General features: G+C 35.3%; 1 protein-coding gene across 1 annotated transcript in view; it reads right to left on the bottom strand.

Moving 5' to 3' along the window:
* AHR (aryl hydrocarbon receptor) overlaps window positions 1-25,449 on the bottom strand; it is a 47,460-nt gene that overhangs the window by 13,054 nt on the left and 8,957 nt on the right. Inside the window, exons 2-5 of the mRNA XM_046669497.1 lie at window positions 22,230-22,417; window positions 7,029-7,132; window positions 2,685-2,774; window positions 413-536 (exon numbers count right to left, since the gene is read on the bottom strand). Of these exons, the coding sequence (XP_046525453.1) occupies window positions 413-536; window positions 2,685-2,774; window positions 7,029-7,132; window positions 22,230-22,417 (506 nt within the window). The remainder of the gene's footprint in view (window positions 1-412; window positions 537-2,684; window positions 2,775-7,028; window positions 7,133-22,229; window positions 22,418-25,449) is intronic.

Here is a 25,449-nt window from a genome sequence, read left to right as displayed (position 1 = left end):
CACAGAGATCTGAAAATACTACATGCATGCAAACGTATTTTTTACTTGCCCATGCTAGTTTGCTTTTTTATTTGGTGCATTTTAAATACAGAACAATTTATACACACTCCAGTATCAACCTTATACACTCTTTCCCATCTTTCACAACAGTATAAGAGTTATTTTTATAAAATATATTACTGAGTATGGCGACACTCTCTCGCCTGAAGTTCACTGATGGCTGTCATCTGTCAAAACATTCCTTCGGTCATCAGGCTCTCTGTGACCTGGCTCTGGGCTACAGCTACAGACTCGCGTCTTTCCTCTTCTTCCCAGCCTTCACTGTGGAGTTCTATGCCCCTAAATGTCATTCGTCTCTTTTCACAGAGTTATATTAAAAAATCACCAAGGCCACCTGTTTAAACATTCTTACCATCAATTCTTTGTCCAGAGTCTGTACACTGCGAGGGGCTTAATGCCCAGTGTAGCTGACGCTGAAACTCAGCTCGGTCTTCAGTATGGATAAGTTCATACACACTCTGATGTATGACATCAGACTAAAGAGAAAAGATACAGGGAAATTTTTAAAAAGTAATGATTTAAAAAACTGTGGATTACCAAAGTAATTTCAAAACCTAGCTAGATTAGTGGGTGCTTGTTAGTTGTGAAGAATGCAATCAAATGACTGCAAAGCTCTCCAGTGAGCCAGCATAGGAAATGCTGGCCAGAGACCAGCACTGTAACAGACCCAAAAATTATTTGCCATTACTCCCCTACGTGAGTGCTCTTTGGTCATGTCACCTCTCCATTCCTTAATTGTAACACAGTAAGTTCTGCTTATTTTTATCCATTTATTGAGCATTTAAATCTTACTTCACAAAACCTTGTCTGAACATCCAGTCGTCTTTGACTTCTCTAGGCTTCATAGTATTATGTATTTCCTTCACTGTTCTCTAATAATTTCCTTTACATTAAATTTTTACTTCTGATAAATTCCCTAAGAGTAAGGGATTATGCCTTCACCAGGTCAGAATCTTTCCTCAAACCTCTTGCCTCTCAGCATTTACTATAGTGCTGAGCTCGTAGCCCTTAAACCAGAATTTTTCTAACTTTTTTAATTGCAACTCAGGGTAAGAAACACATTTTCCATCCATCACATGTGTGCATACACATTCATATACACAACCGGAAAAAGTTTCACAAAATATTTTTTGTGTGTGATGATATTGTATATTTGATTCCATTCTAAACAACTAAAAAGAATGGTTGATGGTGATCCACCAGATCAATTTCATTACCCACTAATGAGTCAGCACTAGGCATTTTAAAAAATTGTGCCTTAAACCACACCGACGTCAGATATGAGTGGTTTCTTGAAGACCATCCAGGCTAAGTGCATATATGAGGAAAAAAATAGATTGAGAAATAGCCAATCTGTTTGATTTCTTAGTTGTTATGAATCACACTATCAAATAATGATTAAGATAGTTATGTAATTAATTTTCAAACAGGCTTTTCAATGGATATTAGTATATTTTCTTTAAAATTCAAAAAGACTGAAAGTTAGGCTTTGTGACCGTAGTCAAATTCTACTACTTTAGCGAACTGAACTAAAACCTCCCTATGAACTTAATCTTCTAGCATTAAACCACCTCTCTGCCATCCCCGACAGAACTGCCAGAGTTACCATCTGAAACACAGATCGGAGCACACACATTCCCCTAACAGAAACACCCTTTAGTGGCTTCCATTGTGTATATAACATAGTTTAAACTTCAGTCTATATACCAGTGTAGACAGTGCTATTCAAATCAGCAGCCTTGGCATCACTTGTGAGCTTGTTAGAAATGCAAATTCATGGGCCCCACTCCCACCTACTGAACCAGAATGTCTAAGGAAGAGGCCCAAAGATTTTATGAAGTTTTATCAAGTTCTTCAGGTGATTCTGATGCACACTGGAATTTAAGAACTATGGATACATAAGAACAGCTGGCATCCAAGTGTACTTACAAACTGTTCTCAAGTCATATCACATGTTCTTATCCCTCAAATACGCCAAATACCTTACCTCCATTTCTTCACCATCCACTCAATAATGTTAAACCAGATTGGCTCACATCCTTTAAGGACTTCCAGAATACTGCCGACAGTACTTAGATCTTTTCTTCCCTGCGTTCCCTCCACAACAGTCCACCCATCTAAATCCTACACTTTCTTTAGGTTAGCTTAACTGCCACTTCCTTCAGGAAAGCTTCCATAATCCACATAAATCAGAATTAAAGGAATAAGCTTTAGTATTTTGCTTGTCCCTTTACATATCACCTCATTGGTTTGATGGTTGTCATATGCCCTTCAGTATCTATAATTAATTTGATGGCAAATGTTCCCTTGTCTACCTGCATCTGAACCCCATCCGCCCCTTACCTGAAAGTTCCTTATATATAAGAGTTCCTTAATAAGTGAAAGAAGAAACACAATATCTCATGCATCACACAACATTTAAGGAAATTATAATCCAGTAAATTAATAGTATAAAAATATATAGCTGCAAATACATAATTTTTATTCTACAGCATATATATTTTAATTGATATTTTACATATGTAAATGACCAATTGCATCCCTAAAGAATAAGATATATAAAAAGTAGAAATTTAATTTCCTAAAAAAATTTTTTTAAAATGAGCTAAGAAAAATATACTTACCTGCTGAAACCCTAGGTAATCTTGTATAGTAGAAGAAGCATAAAAGACCAAAGCATCTGTAGTGACAACCAGCACAAAGCCATTCAGAGCCTACAAGGAAAAAGTTATAAAATTAGTAATGCGACTAAATAACCATACTGTCACTCATAAATATTGACTTCAGGTAAAGGTGCTTCTTTCACTGCTGAAAAATTTTCTCTTTAAAATGATTAAAATAATTATACCTCATAAGCACAGACATCCCACCTACCCGTGGAGTGAGAGGAATCTATTCCCACCTTTTGATTTGGCTAAGGAAAAGCTCACTGCTGAATTTAATGCTCAATTCACAATAACTTTAATAGAAAATTGGTTTCTTCATCATGCTTCAGATTTTGTTTTAAATGTATTCTACATGTTTTTTAAACAGAAGCTTTATAAACATCACTTACTATAATCTGTCACACTGCTTTTTAGAGGAAGATAGTGTGTAAAGATGCTATTAGATCGTTAGAAATCTGATAGGAGAAAATCTTTGTGCAAAGACAGTTCAAGCACTGATGAAACAGGAAACCTGATACTCTCAAAGTATTATAAAACATTTATAAACTTGTTATCAGAAGATAAAATACACATATATGGACTATACATAAAACACATCTAATAAACACATAATACAAATATACACAAGTCAGACAATATATAACAAATGTAGCCCATTTAAATTTAATAAAATTACTGATATATTTGGGTTTAAAGCTATCATTTTATATGTCCTATTTCTATTTGTTCCATCTGTACTTCTTTTTCTTTCCATTTTGCCTGCTTTGGGCCAATTATTTTTTATTTCTTTTTCTTTCCTTCTTCCAGTTTGGAAGTTAAACTCTCTTCTTCTATTCTTTTAGTGGTTATTCAAATCCAATGTTAATCTCTCTCTGTTCTTAGATAACAAAAGTATTCAGATCACTTGAAACATGTATTGTTATCACATATTTTAATTCTGTAGGCCCTCACTATTTCCTGCTTGAGTTCAACTCAGTACTTGATCTATTCTTTGCTATGTGATCATGACTAAACCCTTCTGAGACTCTCTTCTTCAAGTAAAAGGAGACATGGTACCTTCTAGTATAAGAACAATACAGCTGGGAGTTTGACAGATTTGGACTAGATCCCTGTCTCAGCCTCTTACCAGCTGTGTAGCTTTGGTTTAGTGTTATCATTTGAAAAACAGGCACTTTATCAGGTGGATATCATAACTATGTCTCATCTAACTCAGTGCCTGGCACAGAGTTGGCACTTAACTAGTGTAAAGCACCATTACTATAATGTAAGGTTGTGGAAAGGAGCAAATAAAGATTTCCACGTCTGTGCTTTGTGAACTATAAAGAAGTCTAAAAATGACAGCAATTAGTTTGGTCAACAGTTTAAATAAACTATCACGTACCAAACAGGACCCATGCTAAATACTGGGATTCAGGAATTAACAAGATATTGCCCCTGTGCTATCGATGCTCACACAGTCTAACAGACACTCTCATTATTAGATGAGGTAAATGAAATACAGCGACTGTCTTCCTTTTCACTCTAATCCCTTTCACCTTCAAGCTCCTTTGTCTATACTTCTGAGAACTGCAATACAAAAACAACAAATAGCACCTACTATTTAATGGCTACATTTCTACATATTTTTATGTATTCAAGTGTTTTAATCCCAAACAATCCTTTGAGGGGGTAGGTGCCATTTCCAGTTTTACAATCAAGGAATCTGAGGAAATGAACTGTATAGTAACTTGTCCAAAGTCACACAGGTAGGAAAAAGCTGAGCCAGGAGGTAGCCTCAGGCTGGCTCTGAAGGCTGCCCACCTAACTATCATGATCTGCTGCCTTTATGCATATTGCTCACCAACTGCTGCGGGACTGCAACTCTTCCAATCACAACTGGGCTCTAAGGCGCTTGATTTCAGAGATCACACCTCATATTACCCGGCAATTTCCCCAGCAGGAAGAATGCGGGTGACTCGCCAGGAACTTATACGTTAATGATTAACACTTCCAAAATGGAATATTCTTAAATTGTAGTTGGCAGTAATAGTATTTTCCTATTTTTGTATTGTTTCACCCTGAAAACACATTCTTTCTAGAGAACAGTATCCACTGATTACATGCATATGACTTTGTAGAGTACCAAGCTTTTTCAAACAGTGAAGCAGATTTAGTGCTTTCCAATAAGCTCATTATGCCAGAAGACACAAAGATAATTTAAGGTACAATATCAAACCCTTCTAGACAAATGTTAATTGTCAGAAATAAAACAAAAAGCCTTTCCAAAGAATATATGCATACCAATTTTATGTATATCTCAAATGATCTTACATACCATGTCGAACAAGGTTATTACTTATACTGTATTATCTCAGTAAATTAACAGAGAAATTAACATGGTGATTACATATTAATAAAAGATTATCACTGTTTAGTCTTAGTCACAAGGATTTGCCCTACCTAGCTGAAATCATGTTGAGGCTGACTTACTATTTGTTATAAGAAGTAAACTGCCATTGATACTGTTATTTACAATTTCAACTGCTATTAACTCAAAAATGAAGCTGCCGATTTTAATAAGCACAGCATTAAACAGCAGCAGACATGTTTAAATATATAAAAATAAGCATTTGAAGGAAATAATAAAGATACAAAATGTCATTTTTATTATTTCATTTTTATTTATTATAAAATAGTAAATTTAAGCTAATCTAGAGAGTAAATTTTTTAAATTTTTAATAAAATATTTTGTAACAGTTTCTTCAGGTGTGTCCTTTGTTAAAACCAAAGGAAAAGATTTCTCATCAAAAGTTTCAAGCCAAGTGGTATGCTCTATCTCTGGAAATATCCTCTGCATCTTAGGGGTAATTGGTTGATAACCACATGCTAAAATTATAGAGTAAGATGCCATTATGGCAACTATATATAATGAAATATGCCATTTTTTCATGTCTGCAATGCTTTCGGTCATCTGCTCCATAGGCGACAACAGAAAAACAGGGTCCTGAGCAAACCATATAGTATGTGATGCTGCCTATTGCAGAGTCATCTACAAATGGTACCCAATATAATTCATAACAGGTGCATTTATTTTAAATACATAAATGTTTCTAATTTTCAGATAATTAAAATGACACTAGTTTGGCATTAGTATTATTGTTATTCTGTGTTCTTGAAATAGGTTATGTTTACAATTTGTCTAAATACTCTGAGAAAAATAAAAACCACTGGCACATAATTTAAACCAGTTAACTGAGTGTCAAGAATTCCATATTTGTCTATTTTCACTTGAAATAAAGAATTTATTTACTACTTTACTACATATCCCAAGATGTGTGTTTAGTCACATTAAGTGGCAATTATTAGAATGTTTTCCTATGACCTGAATATGGAGTCTTTATGTTTCAGCTAATATATAAAGATCCTCAGCCGAGGGCAGGAGAAGGACTCATGCTTGAATATATTTAATTTGTTTAACATAATGGAAGCAAAAGTTAATTTTCACTATCAGGAATTGGAACACAGTTACAAAATTATAATAAAAAATGTTATAAATTGTTAGGTTACACTTAAGCATTTATTGAATGGACTAATGGAGTTACTAAAACTTGTGGCTACTTTTTGACAAATGGTTCTAAGAACTGAGTTCTTCACTCAGTTAACTGGGTGGAATTGAAAATTATAACATAATAGCAACAGCACATATCTTCATTCCATCCTTCTTCAACAAAATAAGTACCCGAGAATTTTAACTGAGAATCAAGCATCATATTAGTTCTAAGAGAAAGAAATAGAGTAAAAGAAGATTTACAATATTTTTAGAGACAAGTCTACTACAAACCCTCCAAGTTCTAAAGCATAAAAATAGGGCTTACAATTGTTGAGAAAATCTGCAGCATGTTGATAAGTCACACATGGCAGCTAAAGGACAATGTAGTTACGAGAACACGTTGAAAAAAATAAATTCAGGTTAAGACTTTCAAACTATTAAATAAATATAATTAACTACTTTAATAGAGCTATATTACTGAAAAAGTAAATATAAATCCAATGTCTTAAATGAAAACTTTTAAAATAATCTAGGAGTTCTTGCTATTTAAAGAAATACAACAGAGAAACTGATAACTAGACTTTTAACTAATCTACTTCATAAAATTCCATTTTTTGGTGTACTAGCATTAACACCACTATTGCAGTTCAGATGAAAGTGGCATGAAACATTGGGTAAGTTCTAAATAAACTGGAAATAATTAAAAGACTGATTAATTAATTTCCCATTTACAATTCCCCTTATTATATGAAATTATATTTACTAAAATTTACCTGTAATAAGAATTCTCCTTCTTGCAAGTTCAGGCCTTCTCTGAATTTTGTTCTACAGTTATCCTGGACTCCATTTCTGTCAGCTGGGGAGGATTTTAATGCAACTATGGAAAAAAGGGGAAACAATGATACAGTAGGTAGTTTTTAATAAGGAATTTCAAAAGGCTATAATGGAAAACTTCTATACACCAAACAAAGAGACAATTTGAAATACTGGTGTCTACTGGTACTATAATGACTAAGTAGATAATCTTTTGTCAATGAGTGGTTTCCCAAGTCAGCTGGCAGACTCTTAAAAATTATAATTTTTGATGAATTCACTATATGATTTTTGGCACATAACTTACAAGTTTCAAAGAATTGCATGGCGCTGCTATAAACACTCCTCCCATTCCTATCTACTTATGTAAGAGAATAAGCTTCCTCAGAACTTAACCTATGAAAAAGTTGTGGTTTTTTTCTTTTGGTGAGGAAGATTCACTCTGAGCTAACATCCGTGCCAATCTTCCTCTACTTTGTATGTAGGCTGTCTCCACAGCATGGCTGAAGAGTGGAGTATGTCCACACCGGGATCTGAACCTGAGAACCCAGGCCACTGAAAGGGAGCATGCAGAACTTTAACCTCTCAGCCATGGGGCCAGCCCCTAAAAATGATTTTAATATCTATACATTATTTATCTAAACATCAGTGAACTAGTGGTGATGAGGAGAAAGAATCAACCATACGCCTTATTAAGAGATGTATTTCCTTTCAGTTTAGAATCCTTTTGTCTAGTTTTAGGGTAAAAAACTATTAGTGTTGTTATTAGGTTCATGTAAAATTTATAAATCAACTCATGGAGAATTAATATCTTTATGCTGTTGAATCACTGTTCAAGAACATGTGCTTTTCCATTTGTTCAAGTCTGTATTTTTTGTGTCGCTACAGTGTTTTAAAGGTGTGCACTGAAAAGATTTGCACATTCATTTTTGTGTTTGTTCTCAGGTATTACATCTTGCAAAGTGACTTCTCTTTCATTATTACCTTCTAACCGCTTGTGGATTACATATATGAAGGAAAGTCCGGCGGCACGGTGGGATGCTTCCTACTGGATGGAGGCAGCATGTTGTAATGCTCTCTCTCTTCTTCTCCCCTGCCTTCCTATCTCCCTCCCTCATCACGTGTGGGTGTGGGTGTGGGTGTGTATCTGTAGTCTGAGAGGCAACATAGCTGAAAAGAAATAATAATAGCTACCATTTACTTAGTTAGAATTTTTCCAAGCACTCTCAAAGATTATCTCACTTAAAAGCACGTGATTAGTGGCATCTCACAGCACTGAGTTCAAATCTCAGCTCTGCCATTTAGTAAACGTGTGAGCTCTTTGAGCTTGTCTCCTAACACATGAAGTGGTAACTGAAAAAACCACCAACCAACAAAAAGCCATCCTGCAGGGTTGTTGAGAAGAATCCTGAGAACATATGTGAAGTTCCTGGCATACAGCAGCTCAGGAGTAGTTCACTAAATGGAAGCTTTAATTAGTAGCACTCTTTCCCAGAGCTCATGGTCTGCCTTGTTACAAAGTATAACCTTTGAGATAGAATTACACTATCTTCCATTTTTCTGATCTCTTTTTAACCCCTGATATTTAAAAGAAACCATTAAATGAAACTGACTTTGAGATTCCTTTTAAGATTTATTTCATTCGATTTTTATGTGAGAAAGATCATCCGGCTCAGTGAAAAACTGGAGATTTACTAAAATCCAGATTTTCTCTCGGTTTGAGCAAAGCGTCACATATACAACATTTTCATGTTAGAAGTATATTTTCTGGTAAATCGTCAGTGCATGTGTCACACTGGAATCTTACTGCCAAGTTCTTGCCTTTGCAGAACTTTGAAAGAAGAGGCTCAAAACTCGGCCTCTGAATAGAATAATTTCAAAAGGCCAGAGAACAGATTTCCCTAGGCCATAAAATAATCTGAGGTAAATTAATTGACCTAACAGTTAATCAAGACCAAAGGAAATGCTTAATCTTTTCTTGTTGAAAGGTAGAAGAGAGAAAGAGCTTTTCTCCCTTTCTATTCTGCACATTTCGTTGGTGCTGCTTGCTTTCTAATGGCCAAGCTTGTCTGAATGCATTAAAACCTCACAATGTCAGGGTTAACTACACTTTGCTACTTTTCCAAAGCTCCAGTATGAGGCACAATTTAAGAGTTATACCAAATATCAATAAGATTTGCTTTTAAAAAGAAAACAACAAAATCAAAGCCCTTAAGATTATGAAAGTAAAGTAATCCTAAAAGTGTATAAATATTAAGTGTCAAATTAAAATGTCTACATTATCTTATTAGGAATCTTTTAAAATTAATTTTTCATCAATGGGATTGATGTCAGTTCCAACTAGAGTTACTGGACCCCTGAGAAGCTGAATAAGAAATGAAAGAGACCATTCATCTCAGAGTAACTCATAATTTTTTCTGGTCTTGTACTGGGGATATGAGCCAATGTAATTAGACATTAGACAGACTCTGCCTTTAAGTTGGGAATATAAGCTGTGGAAATGAAGAACTGGAAAAGAATGTCAAAAATATTAAGTACCAGAATGGGATTTAATTAAAGTATTACAGGAACTTGAAAGGGAGCAAAAATAAAAAGAACACACGCTTTCTAAACAACAACACTTAGAATTCTAAATGTGGGAAGGACATATTTAACAACACAACTCCTGCTCAAGTAGGAAAGTGACAATGCATTTTCGGGAAGGATCACCGGAGAGTTCTACCAAAAGTAAACATATTTCTGTTGCTCTCATGTTTAAGGTTAACAATCAGCAAAAGACTTATGTGAATATTGTGCAAAGATAAGTCTAGGAAGGATGCACTCCTTTCCCATTCTCATCTAAAAAGAATACTAATGTGCCTTTTTAGAAAACTTATTTTATGTCCTGGCCTCTTGATCCAAACTATGTAATTTCTGCCCTTCCACCAAGTTTGTCCTCTATTTCTTGATCTCACACAGACCCCCTCTCCCTTTGTAAAATTGCTAGAAGCTATGTTAATTACTACTACTCACTTTCACATATACATTTCTTGCCTTGATTAGAAAGCAACAGAAGAGTAAGAAGATGACGTAGGGTACTGTCATCAGTGCTACTTCCTACCATCTGAGTGGTCTTAATTTCCTTAGCAATAACATGTGATACGTACTGAGCACACACTGTATGGCAAGCAGCTTCCATGTATTATATCTTATTTAATCTTCTTAACAGTCCTAGGAGACTGCCATGATTGTCCTTTCAATATATTAGGAAACTAAGACTTACGGAGGTTAACAAACTTTCCCAAGGTCACAGAGCTTTGTGTGGTAGGTAGCCCAAGGTATGCAGCTTTATGTGATAAAAACCCTGGCAGCCTGACCCTAAGTGTGTGAGCAACTACCAACCACCTACCAGAGAGCTCCCCCTAGGCTAACCACCTCTGACCTTCAGTTTTCTCATCTTTAAATGAGGACCGTGATACCTCTGGACACAAATTCTAGTGAGGGCTAAAATAACATGCAGAGTATCTGCATAACGCTTCGCATCTATAACTGACAGTCAACAAGACAGACAATGGGCTCTATGCTGAGTTCACACACCTCCAACCCATTACAGAAAGCTGACAGTAAAAGTGCACACCAGGGATGATTAAGCATTTTCTCATCTCTCAACAGGGAGCATTAGTGAGTATCTAACAGCACTGCTATGACAACTATACAACCTAGATTTGGAAAGACTTCAAAATTGTAAATTGTTATGAAAATTATATGCATAATCAGATATACAGGACACTTTGAACATTACACTACTGGAATTAAAGACATAGCAGTTCATAGAAACAAAATGTGACATCTGAAAATAAGTCACGAGCCGATTCTGCTACTTGGGAAGCATTTGCTGTACTGAACAGACATTTGTTAAAATCTTCCCCATCTGCAGGATCACCACACCTTCCAAAGTCTAAGCAAGTGACCTTGAGCTGTCAGTGGAATATTAAAATAAACCATCAAAATATTTCAACTATTTCCTCACTGAGAGATCAATGAAGCAATTATACAAGGAATAATTTAATCTAATTGATGATGGAATTTAGAGTGCAAACCTATCACAGCATTATCAAATTGTCACATTACCTACTGATTCAAGTCTTATTACCACATGCATTTAACCATATCCATGTTTCCTAATAGGGCGACTTCCTTCCTAATACACCTAAGCTCAGATTTCCACCTCTCCACAAGCCAGATATTTCCTCTCCAAAAAACACGCTCTGAATTGTTCAAGGGAGAAATTCATGAGCAAGAAATACCGGCATGTGGTAAACTATATTTTGTGTTTTGTTACTATAGTTTGTACTTAAATAAAAAGATGGCATGATAAATGTCTTGCCAGGGAAAAGCATAAATCTTTTAAATCTCTAATTGTTGATATTAATTCAATTTATTTTATAATAATATTTATTATCCTTTTTGTTACTTCTGGCAGGAAAAGTTAAATTCCATTCCCACATTGATATAAGCATAAGAGAGAAAAGCTATCACTTATAAAATTCAACCAACTCCATAAACTTTTATAAACTAGAAAGGGTTAAGTAATGCAGCATTTCTTAAATATAATGAAACTATCTCCAGTTTGGTTTAGTCTGGTATGCATGAGTATTTACAAAAAATTTCCAAATAAGATAGTAATTGTACCTAAAGAGAGTTTCTTCTACATACTTCAGGGTAAAAGGTAGATATTTCACTTCAGTACAAGGTTTTCTTTTTGTAAATGAAGTGTTCTTTTGAGGGAGAGACGGAAGAAACAGAAATTAAGAAAACTATGTTATATTCTAAGTTTCTAAGAGCCAAAGATGAGGCCTACACAGTTCAGTTCCCTCAGAGGATATTGACAGACTATTATTTTTTGCCTAGAAAAGTCTAATTACCAAGGCAGAATAAAAGTAAATTCATTTTTTTAAAATGCAAGTGTTAGTTTATATCTTTATGAACGAATGTACTTTGTATAACTAGGGGTTACTGTCTTTTTAGCAAATCTAAAAAACATCATTCTAAAGCTGAAAAAGTATTTAAAAGTTAGACCTATTCCTACTGTCAACTTTGTGGAAACTGACTTCCAAAGATGTCACTTAACATCTTTCCAGTTTTACATTTAGTTATACGCAATTCTACTGTAACTATTATGTTAGATCTCTTCTGAATGAATGGAACCAACGAGAGCAGTTAATTTACCTTTGCAGTGGAATGAGTTGCATTTAGCTTTCCACATATACAAGAGGGGAACTCAACCTGCATTCTAAGCAGCAGAATTTAATCAATTAGAGCAGTGATTCTTAAACTTTCATAGACATTAAAATCACCTGGAAGGCTATTCAAAACAGTGCTGGACCCCACCGTCTAAAATTTCTGATTCAGCAGGTCCAGGAGGGGGCCCCACAGTTTGCATTGCTAACAAGTTCCCAAGTGATGCTGAGGACCGGTGCCACATTTTCAGAAATAGTGACTTATGGAATCAGGATTTAGGAAATAACTTACAAATGTTCTGGATCTCATTCCCTCATATTTTCTAAAACTACCATTTCTCTGCTTAAAGAGTGCACTTATTAAAAGGAATGTCTTCAGGAAATAACTCTAATCCCAATTTTATAAAAATGAAAACAGAGGCATATGATCTAAGATTGAAACACAGGACAATAAAGAAAAATTCTCTCTATATACAAATACAGCAAGTAGCACACTGTCCAGTTTATATCCTCACCAAAGCAAGCTACGTCACTTTCCCCTGAACCATGTGTCTAGATTTGAGTGTGCCACTTCTGAAAAAGAAAACAATATGGGGAAATAAATTATTACATACTACACCAAAAGGCTAAAAAGAGTTTATTAGCAAATTTCCATCTCTAAATTGAAATACAAAATTAATTCTACAAAGGGATTCTCAAATGATATTAAGACCAGGTCCCTAAAGAGACCTATGCATATTCAAAAACAACAAAGTTCTCCATTAAAACAAAATATCAGTATTCTGCAAGAAACAATGACAATCTATATAATAATTCTAATTATAAAACTTCACAAATCTTATTTTTAGGATAAATCCACTACAGATTTAAAACACCAGGCAGACAAGCCTTTGTATCATCCATGCTGAGAAGATGAAGACTGTGGAACAGCGAGGTTAAAGGTCTTATTTAAAGCGCCAAGATTAGTTAACTGAACTGCCTCCATGTCTCCTGCCTGCCGGGGCTTTCATTACATGACACGCTCTCCCTCCCACACGAAGATCAAGAGAGGGAATGCTGCTTCCATAACACAGGGACGAGAAACTTGAAACTAGACCCTATCAAGAATCCAGTTGACACAGAATATTCTGTAAAACTGACCTTAAAAGGTACCCCCACATCATGTGGGCAAATTTAAGGCTGAAGAAAGAAGAATTCAATACAGGCAAATTTAGATTCATGAAGTTGATCCCACGTGATTGCTTGTCTCCCTTCTCAGCCTCCCGCTGCTGACACCTGAATGGCTTTATGCTAGACAACCAAGGACCAGAAATTACCTCATCTTAGTATTTTTCTGTATGGACTGTAATTTCAGTTTAGTTTACAATTTCACATGCAATTTTCTCTTCGATCCTCTAATTTAACAACTTGAAACCACAAAAGAAGGCACCTTTAAGCCAACTCATTATTACGGAGGCACAGGTTCATATTCCGCACACATACAGGCTGGCTTTCCTCCACCTCCACCCATCCTTAAAACACCTCATCTTTGGTATTTTCTCTCTTCTTCCACATGCTCTCCCACGGAGTAGTTTACTCACTTTCACGGTTTAAAATATTATTCCAACTACATTATAATGACTCCAAAATCTACATCTCCAGCTATGAACAAATAAATGAATTTGAGCTACTGATTAAAAATGGTTGATCAAAAAGTCAAAAGGCCGTAAGAACGAGATTTAAAATAACACATAAATATGATCACTAAATAAAAATGACTAGCGGTAATGTAATTATGTTTCATTACAGACCTTAAAGTGATTAATTTTATATCTTAATATAGTTTCTAAAACACTATAAGAAGAAGATGTTGTATATTTCCATTAACCAGGTCACAAAGCCTCACAAAAAAATCAAACAATTCAACTACATACATTTAAAATCTGTATTTGGGGAAAAAAAAATAAACTGCTAAAAGTTAGCTGGCTTTAGTGTAGTCACGTGTCGCTTAACAGTGGGGAGATGTTCTGAGAAATGCATTGTTTGGCAATTTCATTGTTGTTCGAACATCATAGAGTGTACTTACACAAACCTAGATGGTACAGCCTGCTACATCCCTAGGCTATATGGTACTAATCTTACGGGGCCACCGTTGTATATATATGCAGTCCATCTTTGAAATATCGTTATGTGGCGCATGATTCTATTAAGCCAGTGGTAATCTTCCTTAGAAAAAAGAAATATAAAGGCATAAACTTATGACCAACTGGACCTGTTCATGGCCAAGAAATTAAAGATCCCAGAGTCATATAACACTAGGTAATGATCAAAGAGAAAATCCATTAATGCAGTAAATTTAAAAGAAAATGGGGCCAGCCCTGTGGCTCAGTGGTTAAGTTCGCATGCTCTGCTTCGGCAGTCCAGGGTTTCACTGGTTCGAATCCTGGGTGTGGACATGGCACCGCTCATTAGGCCAGGCTGAGGCAGTGTCTCAGATACCAGAACTAGAAGGACCCACAACTAAAATATACAACCATGTACTGGGGAGATTTGGGGAGAAAAAGCAGGGGGGAAAAAAAGATTGGCAACAGTTGTTAGCCCGGGTGCCAATCTTTGAACAAGATAAAAAAGAAAAGAAAACAGGAAAGAAGCAAATCACATAACAAAGGATGTAATGAGTTTAGGTTCAGTTTGAACCTCTGATATGTATTTGTCACTCTTTTACAATACTTGTCAAAGCAAACAAAAACACTCAGGGATGAATGTGTCCTATGTAAAATATCACAGAGTATTAGATTTATTCACAGAATCTAATGGATCTTATACTCTAAGTTAGAATATCTGAGGACAAGAGAGATTAAATTTCTGATCCAAAGAGATCATATTATTAAATAGTAAGAGCCAAGATTTGAGTATCACTTCAACCTGACTCAGTAAGAATATTCTACTATCCTTTTTATTCATCCATGTTTCAATTTGTATGGATTTGATTACATAAAGACCATAAATTAAAATTGAAAAGAATCTCTAAATTTTATAGTTTTAGTTATGGAAAGTATCATGAATGTTTAGAGTTTCATGTCTTAGAATGAGAATTCTGGGAAAAAAATACACAGCTAAATTACAGTCCAAGATGGATAACACCACGGGTAAATGAAACTCAACACTACGTATTTGGTGATTTCAAACATGCTGATCTTTCAGGCAAACAAACCTACTTTGGATATTTCTAGAATAAAGAAATCACATTTGCTGCAATCCTGTGATAGCAAAAATTTTAAAAATTACTTGGCATACAGTAATTTAAAAATTATAGCAAAGCAGATGTAATTAATATACAAATTCCATGAATGAAAAAAGCACATATATATGCAAACCCATTACACTTTATAAAACAACCCTTAGAGAGCTTTTTATTTAATTCATTTTTACTGCTTGTTCAAGCTCATTTTTGGCGTATATATTTGTCTTTCAAGATAATGTTTTTGTTACACAGATACAAAAACAGGATTGAAATTCAGAGAAACACAAGCTGAAGATGAATAAACACAATAGCTCTCTTTCGAAAACCTAATGAACTGGAAATGAACTGTTAAAAGTATCTACACAAGGAAGACTAAGAAAAGAGCACACACAATTTTTGATTTAAAATAAAGTCAACAAATATCCATGGTAAACAATGATGTATAATAAATATTAGATCACCACATAATGTAAGTTAACTGTTATCCTCTCCTCTCATAGTGTTTTCAGGCTTCGTGAATTTAAAATATTCCAATATGTAAATACTACTACATGCTTTATAAAATGGTGATTATTTTAAGCATGTATAACGACAAGACTCAGATTTTCTCCTCTATCACCTAGTTTTTAAAATAACCAGAAATAACCTATGACAGCTGCAAATGCAGGACTTTGGAATTAGAAATTCAGATCTCCAAACTCACTTCTGTCAGGCGTAACATAACCTAGACAAAATCATCTTTTTCTTGTTTCTAAGTTTTCCTTTCCACAAATTAAATTTATACATCTCAATTATAAAAACGTTATAAAGAATAAAAAAAATAAAGAATGATTCAGATATAACAGAGGATGTAAAAGATTTCAGTTAATGATTATATTTTAATGCTGCAATATGTACTATGAACATTTTATTGAATTAACACATACTACATGCCACTGACCCCTACTATCGTCTCATAGAAAGAAAACTTTTTGACCTTTTATACCTCATTAGAGATTTATATCTCCACAGACTACATGAATTAGTCCTTCTCGAATTTTTAATTTTGGGGATTGCTGTCAAAAAGTAGAATAATTTAAACATAATACTTACATGATGATGAGTATTTTAAAAACTGATAACGAAATCTAATTCGTTTTTTAATATGCTGAAATTGCTCTTACTAAGAATAAAACATTACCACACTGACTCAGATTGGTCAACAAGTCCACTGTCCACTGTTTGATCCTGGCATCAACTCACACAATATAAGAGGAAACAATCTTTTCCCTTAACACCAACCAATTTCAAAGTCTGAGTGGTAACCACTCAAATCCTAGTCTCCCTTAAGAAACTATTATTGATCCTAGTCATTAAGTTACTTAAACTTATTAAATATTTTCCATCTCAGAGGTAATGTGCTATTTGAGTTTAATACTCATTTAGTGGTTAACATTCTACTCCTTTTTTTAATTATAAGAGGACAGTTTAATCTTACATTCTGGGATTTGGTGAAAAAGTTTGAATGAAATGTTAAAGCCTTTAGGCATTCGGTCTGTATCTCAGGGACGACGTGCACATGGCCTTGTCAGGCCACAGCTCCACCTGAGCATTTAGCTGTCCGCAGGCTCCCTTCTAGTTTCTTTTAATCTATCCTGAAAGGCAAAAACTGCCCTTTACACCACGTTTAATTGCCAATATTAGAAAACAGCAATTCTGTATTTTTGTTATTTTCTAAAAACAGAAAAGACTCTACAGAAATACTTCAAAGATACAGATTAGAGAAGTCTTCACAAAACAAAAGCAAGCCGGGAAGAGAAGGTAACACAGAAGAGCAATGTTACGGTGGAAACTGAATAGCACTTAAACAGTCTCTACTATCTTCAATAATCTATTATTAGTACTATATTGTTATTAGTCACAAAATATGTCTAAATGTATCCATTATGCAGAAATGTAAAATAAAGTATCACCTTATTTTGAAATTTTTAATCTATCAAATTCGCAAAGGGAGTGATTTTTTTTAACCCAGAGTCCTATTTGTGCATCCCATCTACACTGACAAAAAATGTACCAAGATCGCCAGACTGCTGAGAAGCACAAAAGGAACATCCCGCAAAGAAGAAAACGACCAGTGGCCCAGGAACAGGATAATAAACGTAAAGCCAAGGGAAAGAGCAAAGAGTATGGCTGAGGAACACAAAGGGCAATACCGAAAGCACCGAGAAAGGGTACTGTCAATAGCAATTGGTTCAAAAAGGATGATACAGGTTTGACATTTGAATCCTTAAATACTTCTACACGTTTCACTGAATGAGTCAGCCAATTAGAGACCATGTGAAAAATTTCTTAATGCTGTAATTCCACAAAACAAATATTTCTTGCATCTGTATATTTACAGATAGAGAATAAAATAATTGAAAGAACCAATAATTGTAACTGGCTATTAACAGAAAAAAATACCAAAATATTAAAACCTTAAACCAAACCCTAGTAACATATTTCAAAACACATAATCTAGAATTTCAACATGAATTTTACATTGTTTTTCAGATATAAGTTAGTGAAATTAAGTTAGTAAATATTTACTGAATGTCTACTATGGGGCAGGCATTATTTATTCTAAGTGTTTAAGGTACAGCATTAAACACAGTATTCTCAAGGAGTTTCCATTCTAGTGAGAGAAATAGATAAGATATGGTATGTTTAAGTGCAGCGAAAAAAATAAAGGATTATGGGGGCCTGCCCTGTGGCCTAGTGGTTAAGTTTGGTGTGCTCTGCATCAGCAGCCCAGGTTCGAATACTGGGCACAGAACTACACCACTTGTTGGTGGCTATGCTGTGTTGGTGACCCACATACAAAAACACAGAGGAAGACTGGCACAGATGTTAGTTCAGGGCGAATCTTCCTTAAGCAAAAAGAGGAAGGTTGGCAATAGATGTTAACTCAGGGAAAATCTTCCTCAGCAAAAAAAAAGATTATGAAAATGAAAATTTTTATAATCATTACTTTGTCTGTAGCATAAACAGAGTACAAAATGGAAAACAATTCTCTGAGTTTTACTGTCTAGAATATTCTACAATTCAACAGTTTTCAAGGATTAAACATTAGAATTAGATTCCTTCGATTATTTCTTTAGTTGAAACCAAAATTAATAACTAACAAATCTTCTAATCTTTTTACTTCTCTTGAAAATGTCCCCTAAATGTTCCATTATATTTAATATGCACATTTTTAAAGGATTGTGCATACTGTATTTGTCAGTTTGAGACACCAGACCTTGAGCTATCAGAGGACAGAAACCTTTTTTCTCCCTCTTTTTCTTTGTGAATTTAGCACCTGCTGTGTTTAGAATAAAGCACAATCTTGAATTACAAAATTTATTATAATTTCAATTTAATAGTGTCAAAGAAACTGCTTCTAACTACCATAACTGAAAAATTACTAATTCTCGTTGAAGTATTTCAAAGTTATATTTTAGAATGTTTTGATTAATTAGAAATGGGTAAATAAATATTAATACTGCACTTGAGTGTTGCTTTTCAGACAGTCATAGCATATAGTCATGGCTCCAAAGTTTAGGAACATCCATCCAAATTGGATTATTTAAACTTGCAATAAATAGATGTATTTTCTTGGAAAAATATCTATTGTTACAGTAAAACTTGAGTTTCCTTTCTAACAAGATTGTGTGATTACTCGTTTATATTATTCTTTCCGCAGGAATTCACACACCCCCTGTTTGCATCCTGTTATTCACTCAGAGCTTCCCTTCACCTCGCTATACTGTTTCCCTAACAGTGTGAGAGTGGTCTGAACTGCACACAAAATCCTACTCACTGTGGGCATGCTCCATGTCTCCTTGTTGGCATTTGCTATTTGTTCAGATCATAAGGATTACCTTGAAAATGTTATTCTCTGTGTCCTCTCAAAATATTACTTTGTCTCCTAGACCCCTGGTGGTCTGGAGAAGACTTTGGGAGCTTTTTTTACTGATTATTTCCCTCACCTTCCATCCCTGCTCCTGTACTGAACAACCTAAGAAACTGCTTAGGGTGCGCACTCCACTGAAACCCAAGCAAACACATTTACAGTCGCCCTACAATTTTGTACATTTGGATTTGTCTTTCTGAAGGCAAAGAAAACTTTTTTTTCAAAAGTAATTCAGGGCATAATCAAGGCCAGGTTAAATCACTGCCTTGGATGCTTAATGAAAATATAGATTCCCAGGTTCTACATAGAACCTACACAGAATCAGCATAAAAGGGGCATGTCCTAGAATGTGCATTTTAACAAGCTTTCTAGGTTATTCCGACGTACACTGAACTTTAAAATCAGTAATCCAAAGGACCTAAAACTAAGATAGCATAATTGATGAAGGAATGACACAAATAGGGTAATCAGATCCTACTGTCAAATACACTGAACCAGAATAAAAAACAGACAAACTCTTTAATGAAGAGCTAAGAAAATACTTGCTAACTAGTGAGAACTGCATGATGAGCCCCACTAAACTACGACATTCTTTATCAGGCAGACTTTGGAATTTCTTATATCTGAGGAATTGAACAGGACACACATGTCTAATCATGAAACACACACACATATATAAATGTATACATTAAATATACATATATTAATGTGTGTGCATATATGCACACATATGTACAGACATACGCACACACTGCCTAGAAAGTAGTAATTAGTACTTAAGTGACACACTGGCTACTCTCTAAGCAGCTTCAGTTCGGCTCCACTACCTCTAAACAAGAGTAACCTATACATTTTTTTCTCTTTTTAACACATCTATCTAGCTTGATTGTCCATTATAAATGAGCAGGAAATGAAAAGGCAAAATGACTCCGTCAATACATCTTTACCAGAGTCAAGGAATGCCTCCTTGGCTTCTAGACTGCAAATTCTCTAAGGCCAGAGACCACATCTTACATGTCATGGAACCCCCACTATCATGGCATCAAGCAGTAAGCACAGCATGTGAACAAATGCTGAGGATCAGGACAGCATTCCATGAAGATGGGAGCGGCCTCGAGGTTACAATCTACAACAGGGGCTCGCAAACGTCAATATGCATCCAGCCCCACCACCAGAGTTGATAATTCCATCAGTCTATGGTGCGCTCCATGATCCGGCATTTCTAACAAGTCCCCAGGTGATCCCTAATGCTGCCTGTCTGGGGACTACATTTGAGAACCACACATCTAGAGAAAAGTCCACAGAGTTTTGTTAGATATAAATGGTTCCTAGAAAAGAGAAGTAATTGACATATGGTCAGGAAAAACAATATAGGGAATCTGGAAATTTCGGTTCTAGCTCCAGCTCTCTCACAAACTGACTATACAGCTGATACAGACACACCACCGAATATCATCACATAACTCATCTTGATGATGATGGGTCTAGAATAGATGAAAAGTGAAAATTCAAAGACTTTTTATATAGAGCAGAGAAAATTTAAGTGTCTACTATGAACCTTTAAACAAAAATCTTCCCTGAAATTATTATCCTCAAATCAGTGTATATTACTCAGATCACAATCGTTAAACAATACAGCTTTTATCCAAAATAAAGAACATAGAGCAAACAAACAAACAAATAAATAAAAAGATGCTCAGACTAAACACGTCAAACCATCTAAACATAAACCTAAAGGGAAAAAACTGTTTCGCAATACTCTAAACACAAACTACAAACTCAAGTATCTGTCAATGTGTCTAGGGTATCAGTATCAGCAGCACCTGAGAGCTTGTCAGAAATGCAAAATCTCGCCATACCTAAACCCCTTTCTTCTTAACAAGATCTCTATGTGATTTGTAGGCACATTAGCACTGATACAGGCCACTGAGATTTTATTATTAATCCTTTACTAGCGTTTGTAAAATAACATGATATATTTAAAAGACTGAACATTTCCTGAAAAAATCTATTTCTGACACATAAACAGATAAACAAGAGACACTGAGGAATTATTTTACATGAGAAGACACAACGGAACATTATTTTCAAATAAAAACTTCCATTTAAAGTACTTTATGACTATGAAATACAGTATGATTAAAAGGTAACAAATATCACCTAGCTCAAATGCCTGACTTTACAGCTGAGTGAATGAGGTACTACAGAGACGTTCACTGGTTTGGTTAAAGTCAAATACTTTGTCAGTGGTACAATGGAGACTGAAATCCAATTTTACTGAAATTCTAATGAAATACTCTTTCCAGTGCAAAAAAGATTTTTAATTACATTTTCCTGGAGTAAATATACAGTTAATATAAAGCTGTAGAAGTATATATAATTTTGAAGGATAAATGAAATGACATCTATAAAAACATATTGATGGAAACCCAGTAAAAAATATCATAGCAGTTAATGTGGTTTATTCTTTCCATAAAAAGAGAGACTTTAAAAAACTGAATTGGAAGAAATGGAACTGGAAACTGACATACTTACTCTGAGCATAACTTCCAAACAGAAGACTTTCAAAGAATGACACCACATACCATTAAAGCGGCAGCAGCTGTTTGATGAATGAATGTGGAAAACTGATTTTTGGAAATATTAAAACTTTGGCTTTGCCACTTAAGTTTTACCACACAGCAATAAACAAAACTTTTTCACGTATGGCTGATTTTTGCAGTTTTCAACACAGAAGCAGAAACAGCCATATTCAACCTAAGTATTTTGTAGGCAATTACGGAAAAATTAAACCCTTCTGTCTTACCATCAAAGAAGCTCTTGGCTCTTAGGTAACTGACACTGAGCCTAAGAACTGAAAGTTTGTCCAGCTTATTAATAACATCTTGTGGAAAAGGCAGAAGGCTGGCCAAACGGTCCAACTCCGTGTTAAGTCGGTCTCTATGCCGCTTAGAAGGATTGGACTTGATTCCTTCAGCTGGGACTGGCTTGACGCTGAAAAACAAACACACACCAGGAAATACTTTAAAATATATAAAGCAAAAATTTCTATTGCATTACAACATCTCAAATATTTCTCTAATAAAACAAACATCTAAAATCTACTTGAAGTTTACATAAATCCCTTCAAAATGCTTGGTTTATATCTTAATTAAGAAAAACAAGGGAATGCATAAAATTCTTTAAAATGTTTTATTAAAAGCTTAGGAAGTCATCATGGGAAAATGCAGTGCACGTCGTATAGACTTCATACTTCATTTACTTCATCCATTTGTGGTGTAGTGACTCCCAATTAAAAGTCTACCAGGACTCTTTTTTTCCCCCTCAAACACAGCCATTGTTAGGGGAAGAAAAAAAAGAAATCTGCAATAAATTATGTGACAATTATGCTTCCTTTGCTGTCTTCACACAAGAAGCATCTTGGAATCATTTATGTTACAGATAAATAAGAGCGACTCTAAATAAAAAGCTTATCTCCATCATCCCCAGCTTCCTATATTTAACTTTCAACCTGTCAGTGACGACTTCTCAAAGCCCTTCTGGCACCTCCAGATGATCCTCCCACCAGCCAGTGAGGTCCTCCAATATTAAAGAAGAAAAAATTTGACTTTAGTTCTTTACACTTGTTGACTGACTAGAGGTTAACTAGTGATTCCTGGCAAATTTTGCTTTTATGACTAGTCAGTAATTCTACTTGACTATTAGCTTTCACAGTTGTTTGTTTCAGAAAATTCAGTGAAACTCCAACATTTAGCATGACTTTCATCTGGGAGAAAAGATATTTATGGTTAGGAACAGAACTTGAGTTCAGAAGTGAGAAACTGGACTTCGCATAAAGGCAGTAGCCAGGATTTCAGAGCAGAAACTTATTATTTAAAGTAAAATTACAGCTCTTCAGACACCCATGCTGAAATATAAATAGAGAAGATATTAAAAAAAAACGAAGTAATTTTTAGATCATGCCTCTGCAACTTTTCTTTTGCCACAAAAATAAAGAATTATCTGGAGTATTCTTATGATGAAGACATTTTTTTCCCCAGTTTTATCGAGAAGACAAAGACATTTTTGACAATGTAAATTACAGTATCTTAAAAAGCAGAAATTGGCTTGAGCACAGTGATATTAATTTGACTCTAGCAAAACATTTCTAGATAATTTACATTTCCAACGTTATATGTGGAAAGGTAATACTTTATGCAAAAAGATGATAAAAAGCAAATATGAAATTTTAGCATTTTTCTACGCTGTCCCTACCAAGTCATTTCTTCAGAAGTTGTCTATTTCTATTTTTTCTATTACAGTTCATGTTATTTCTGCAAAAAGTAGGGGTAATAAATTGGTAAAGTAGCATATATACAAAATAAGTCAGTAGACACTTTCTCCAGACTGTTGGCATACCTGCATACGTAACAGACATTGGTGACTGTTCCTCCAGCTATCTTCCCCTAATCATATTCCATTTACAATCAAATTCAAGTTACTCCTAATGACTGAATTTCTACAATTAATCAACTGAATTTCACCTTTTCCCTATAATGCAAGGCTCCCTCATTGAATAATTCTCCACTGATTAACCACTTGTTAACACAAATAGTTATTTGCCCCTATCATGTCCTGGGCAGTCCAAGAAAACACTCCTCCTAAATATTCAAAAAGGGTTATGAGAGCTAAGTACAGCGAGCAACTGCTTGAAAAAAGATTTTTAGACAAAAGGTGATATCTGAGATGGGTCCTGAAAGATGAACAGGATTTCAGGAGGAGGCATGACGAAGGAATGGGGAACGGTGGGAAGTTCCCTGTGTGAAGCGTGAGGCACATGCGGCAAGAGACAGGAGAAGGGGGAAGCTGGTTGGGGCCACACTGTCTTAACAAATCTTGAGCACCGGCCAGGTGCCAAGCACAGAACACTTAGCACTGAAGAAAACACACTAAAGGCTCCTGTTCTTAGGAAGCTTATATTCCAGCGGGAGGATACATAAAGAAAGAAAGGAATCAATAAATAAACAAACAGATACCTTTTCAGGCTGGTAAGTGTTAAGAAGAAAAATAAAGCAAGATAAGAAACTAAGGAGTGACGAGGCTGCTGGTTTTGATAGCCTGCAGAGGTCTCTCTGATGTGATGTTTCAGCAGAGACATGAATACGATGCAGGAGTGAGCCATGTGGGTGTCTGATGAAAAAATGTTCAAGCCGGAGGAAACAGCAAGTTTCCTCCCAGAAATGGTGTAAAGTCGGACTTTCGTATCTAAGAGTCATCTTAAGCTTCTAGCTCGGGTTTACATGACCAGTCTTGTGTTTTACTAAGCTGACTCTGGTGATGGAGAGGATGGAACACAGGGCAGACATCAATGATGCCAGCAGTTCTTTCTAAAATATAAATCCATGTCATTCCTCTGATTCAAACCTTTCAGTAGCTCCACACAGTCCACTTTCTCTAGCCTAGCAAACAAAATCCTTGATCTTTCTACAGCCCCTAACTACTCCTCTGGCCTCATTTCCTCCAGCTAAAGCCTTCCTTGTCCATTATACTCCAGAGTGAACAGATTACTTAGTTACCAATAAGTACTGTGGTGCTTTCACACGTTACTCCCCAGAATCTCTTGTTCTGTCTCACCAGCTACAAAGTCCTGCTTAATTAGATCAGTTTTTTTTTTTAAAGAGTTTATTTTTCCTCTTTCTCCCAAAGGCCCCCGATACATAGTTGTGTATTTTTAGTTGTGGGTCCTTCCAGTTGTGGCATGTGGGATGCCGCCTCAGCATAGCTTGCTGAGCAGTGCCACGTCTGCGCCCAGGACTTGAACAGGCGAAACCCTGGGCCACCGAAGCGGAGAGCGTGAACTTAACCACTCGGCCACGGGGCCGGCCCCTAGATCACTGTTTAAAGTCCTCCCTGGCCTACTCACAAAGGATGCCTCTCCATATACATCTGTATCTTATGCATTTAATGTAAATGTCTTATACAACCATTCCATTAAGGAATATTCTGTGCAGATAGCATTTCCCATAAATTGAAAATGAAATCCAGTC

Source organism: Equus quagga, chromosome 8, assembly GCF_021613505.1.
Source record: "Equus quagga isolate Etosha38 chromosome 8, UCLA_HA_Equagga_1.0, whole genome shotgun sequence".
Taxonomy (NCBI): Eukaryota; Metazoa; Chordata; class Mammalia; order Perissodactyla; family Equidae; genus Equus; species Equus quagga.
This window is presented reverse-complemented; position numbering and strand designations above follow the sequence as displayed.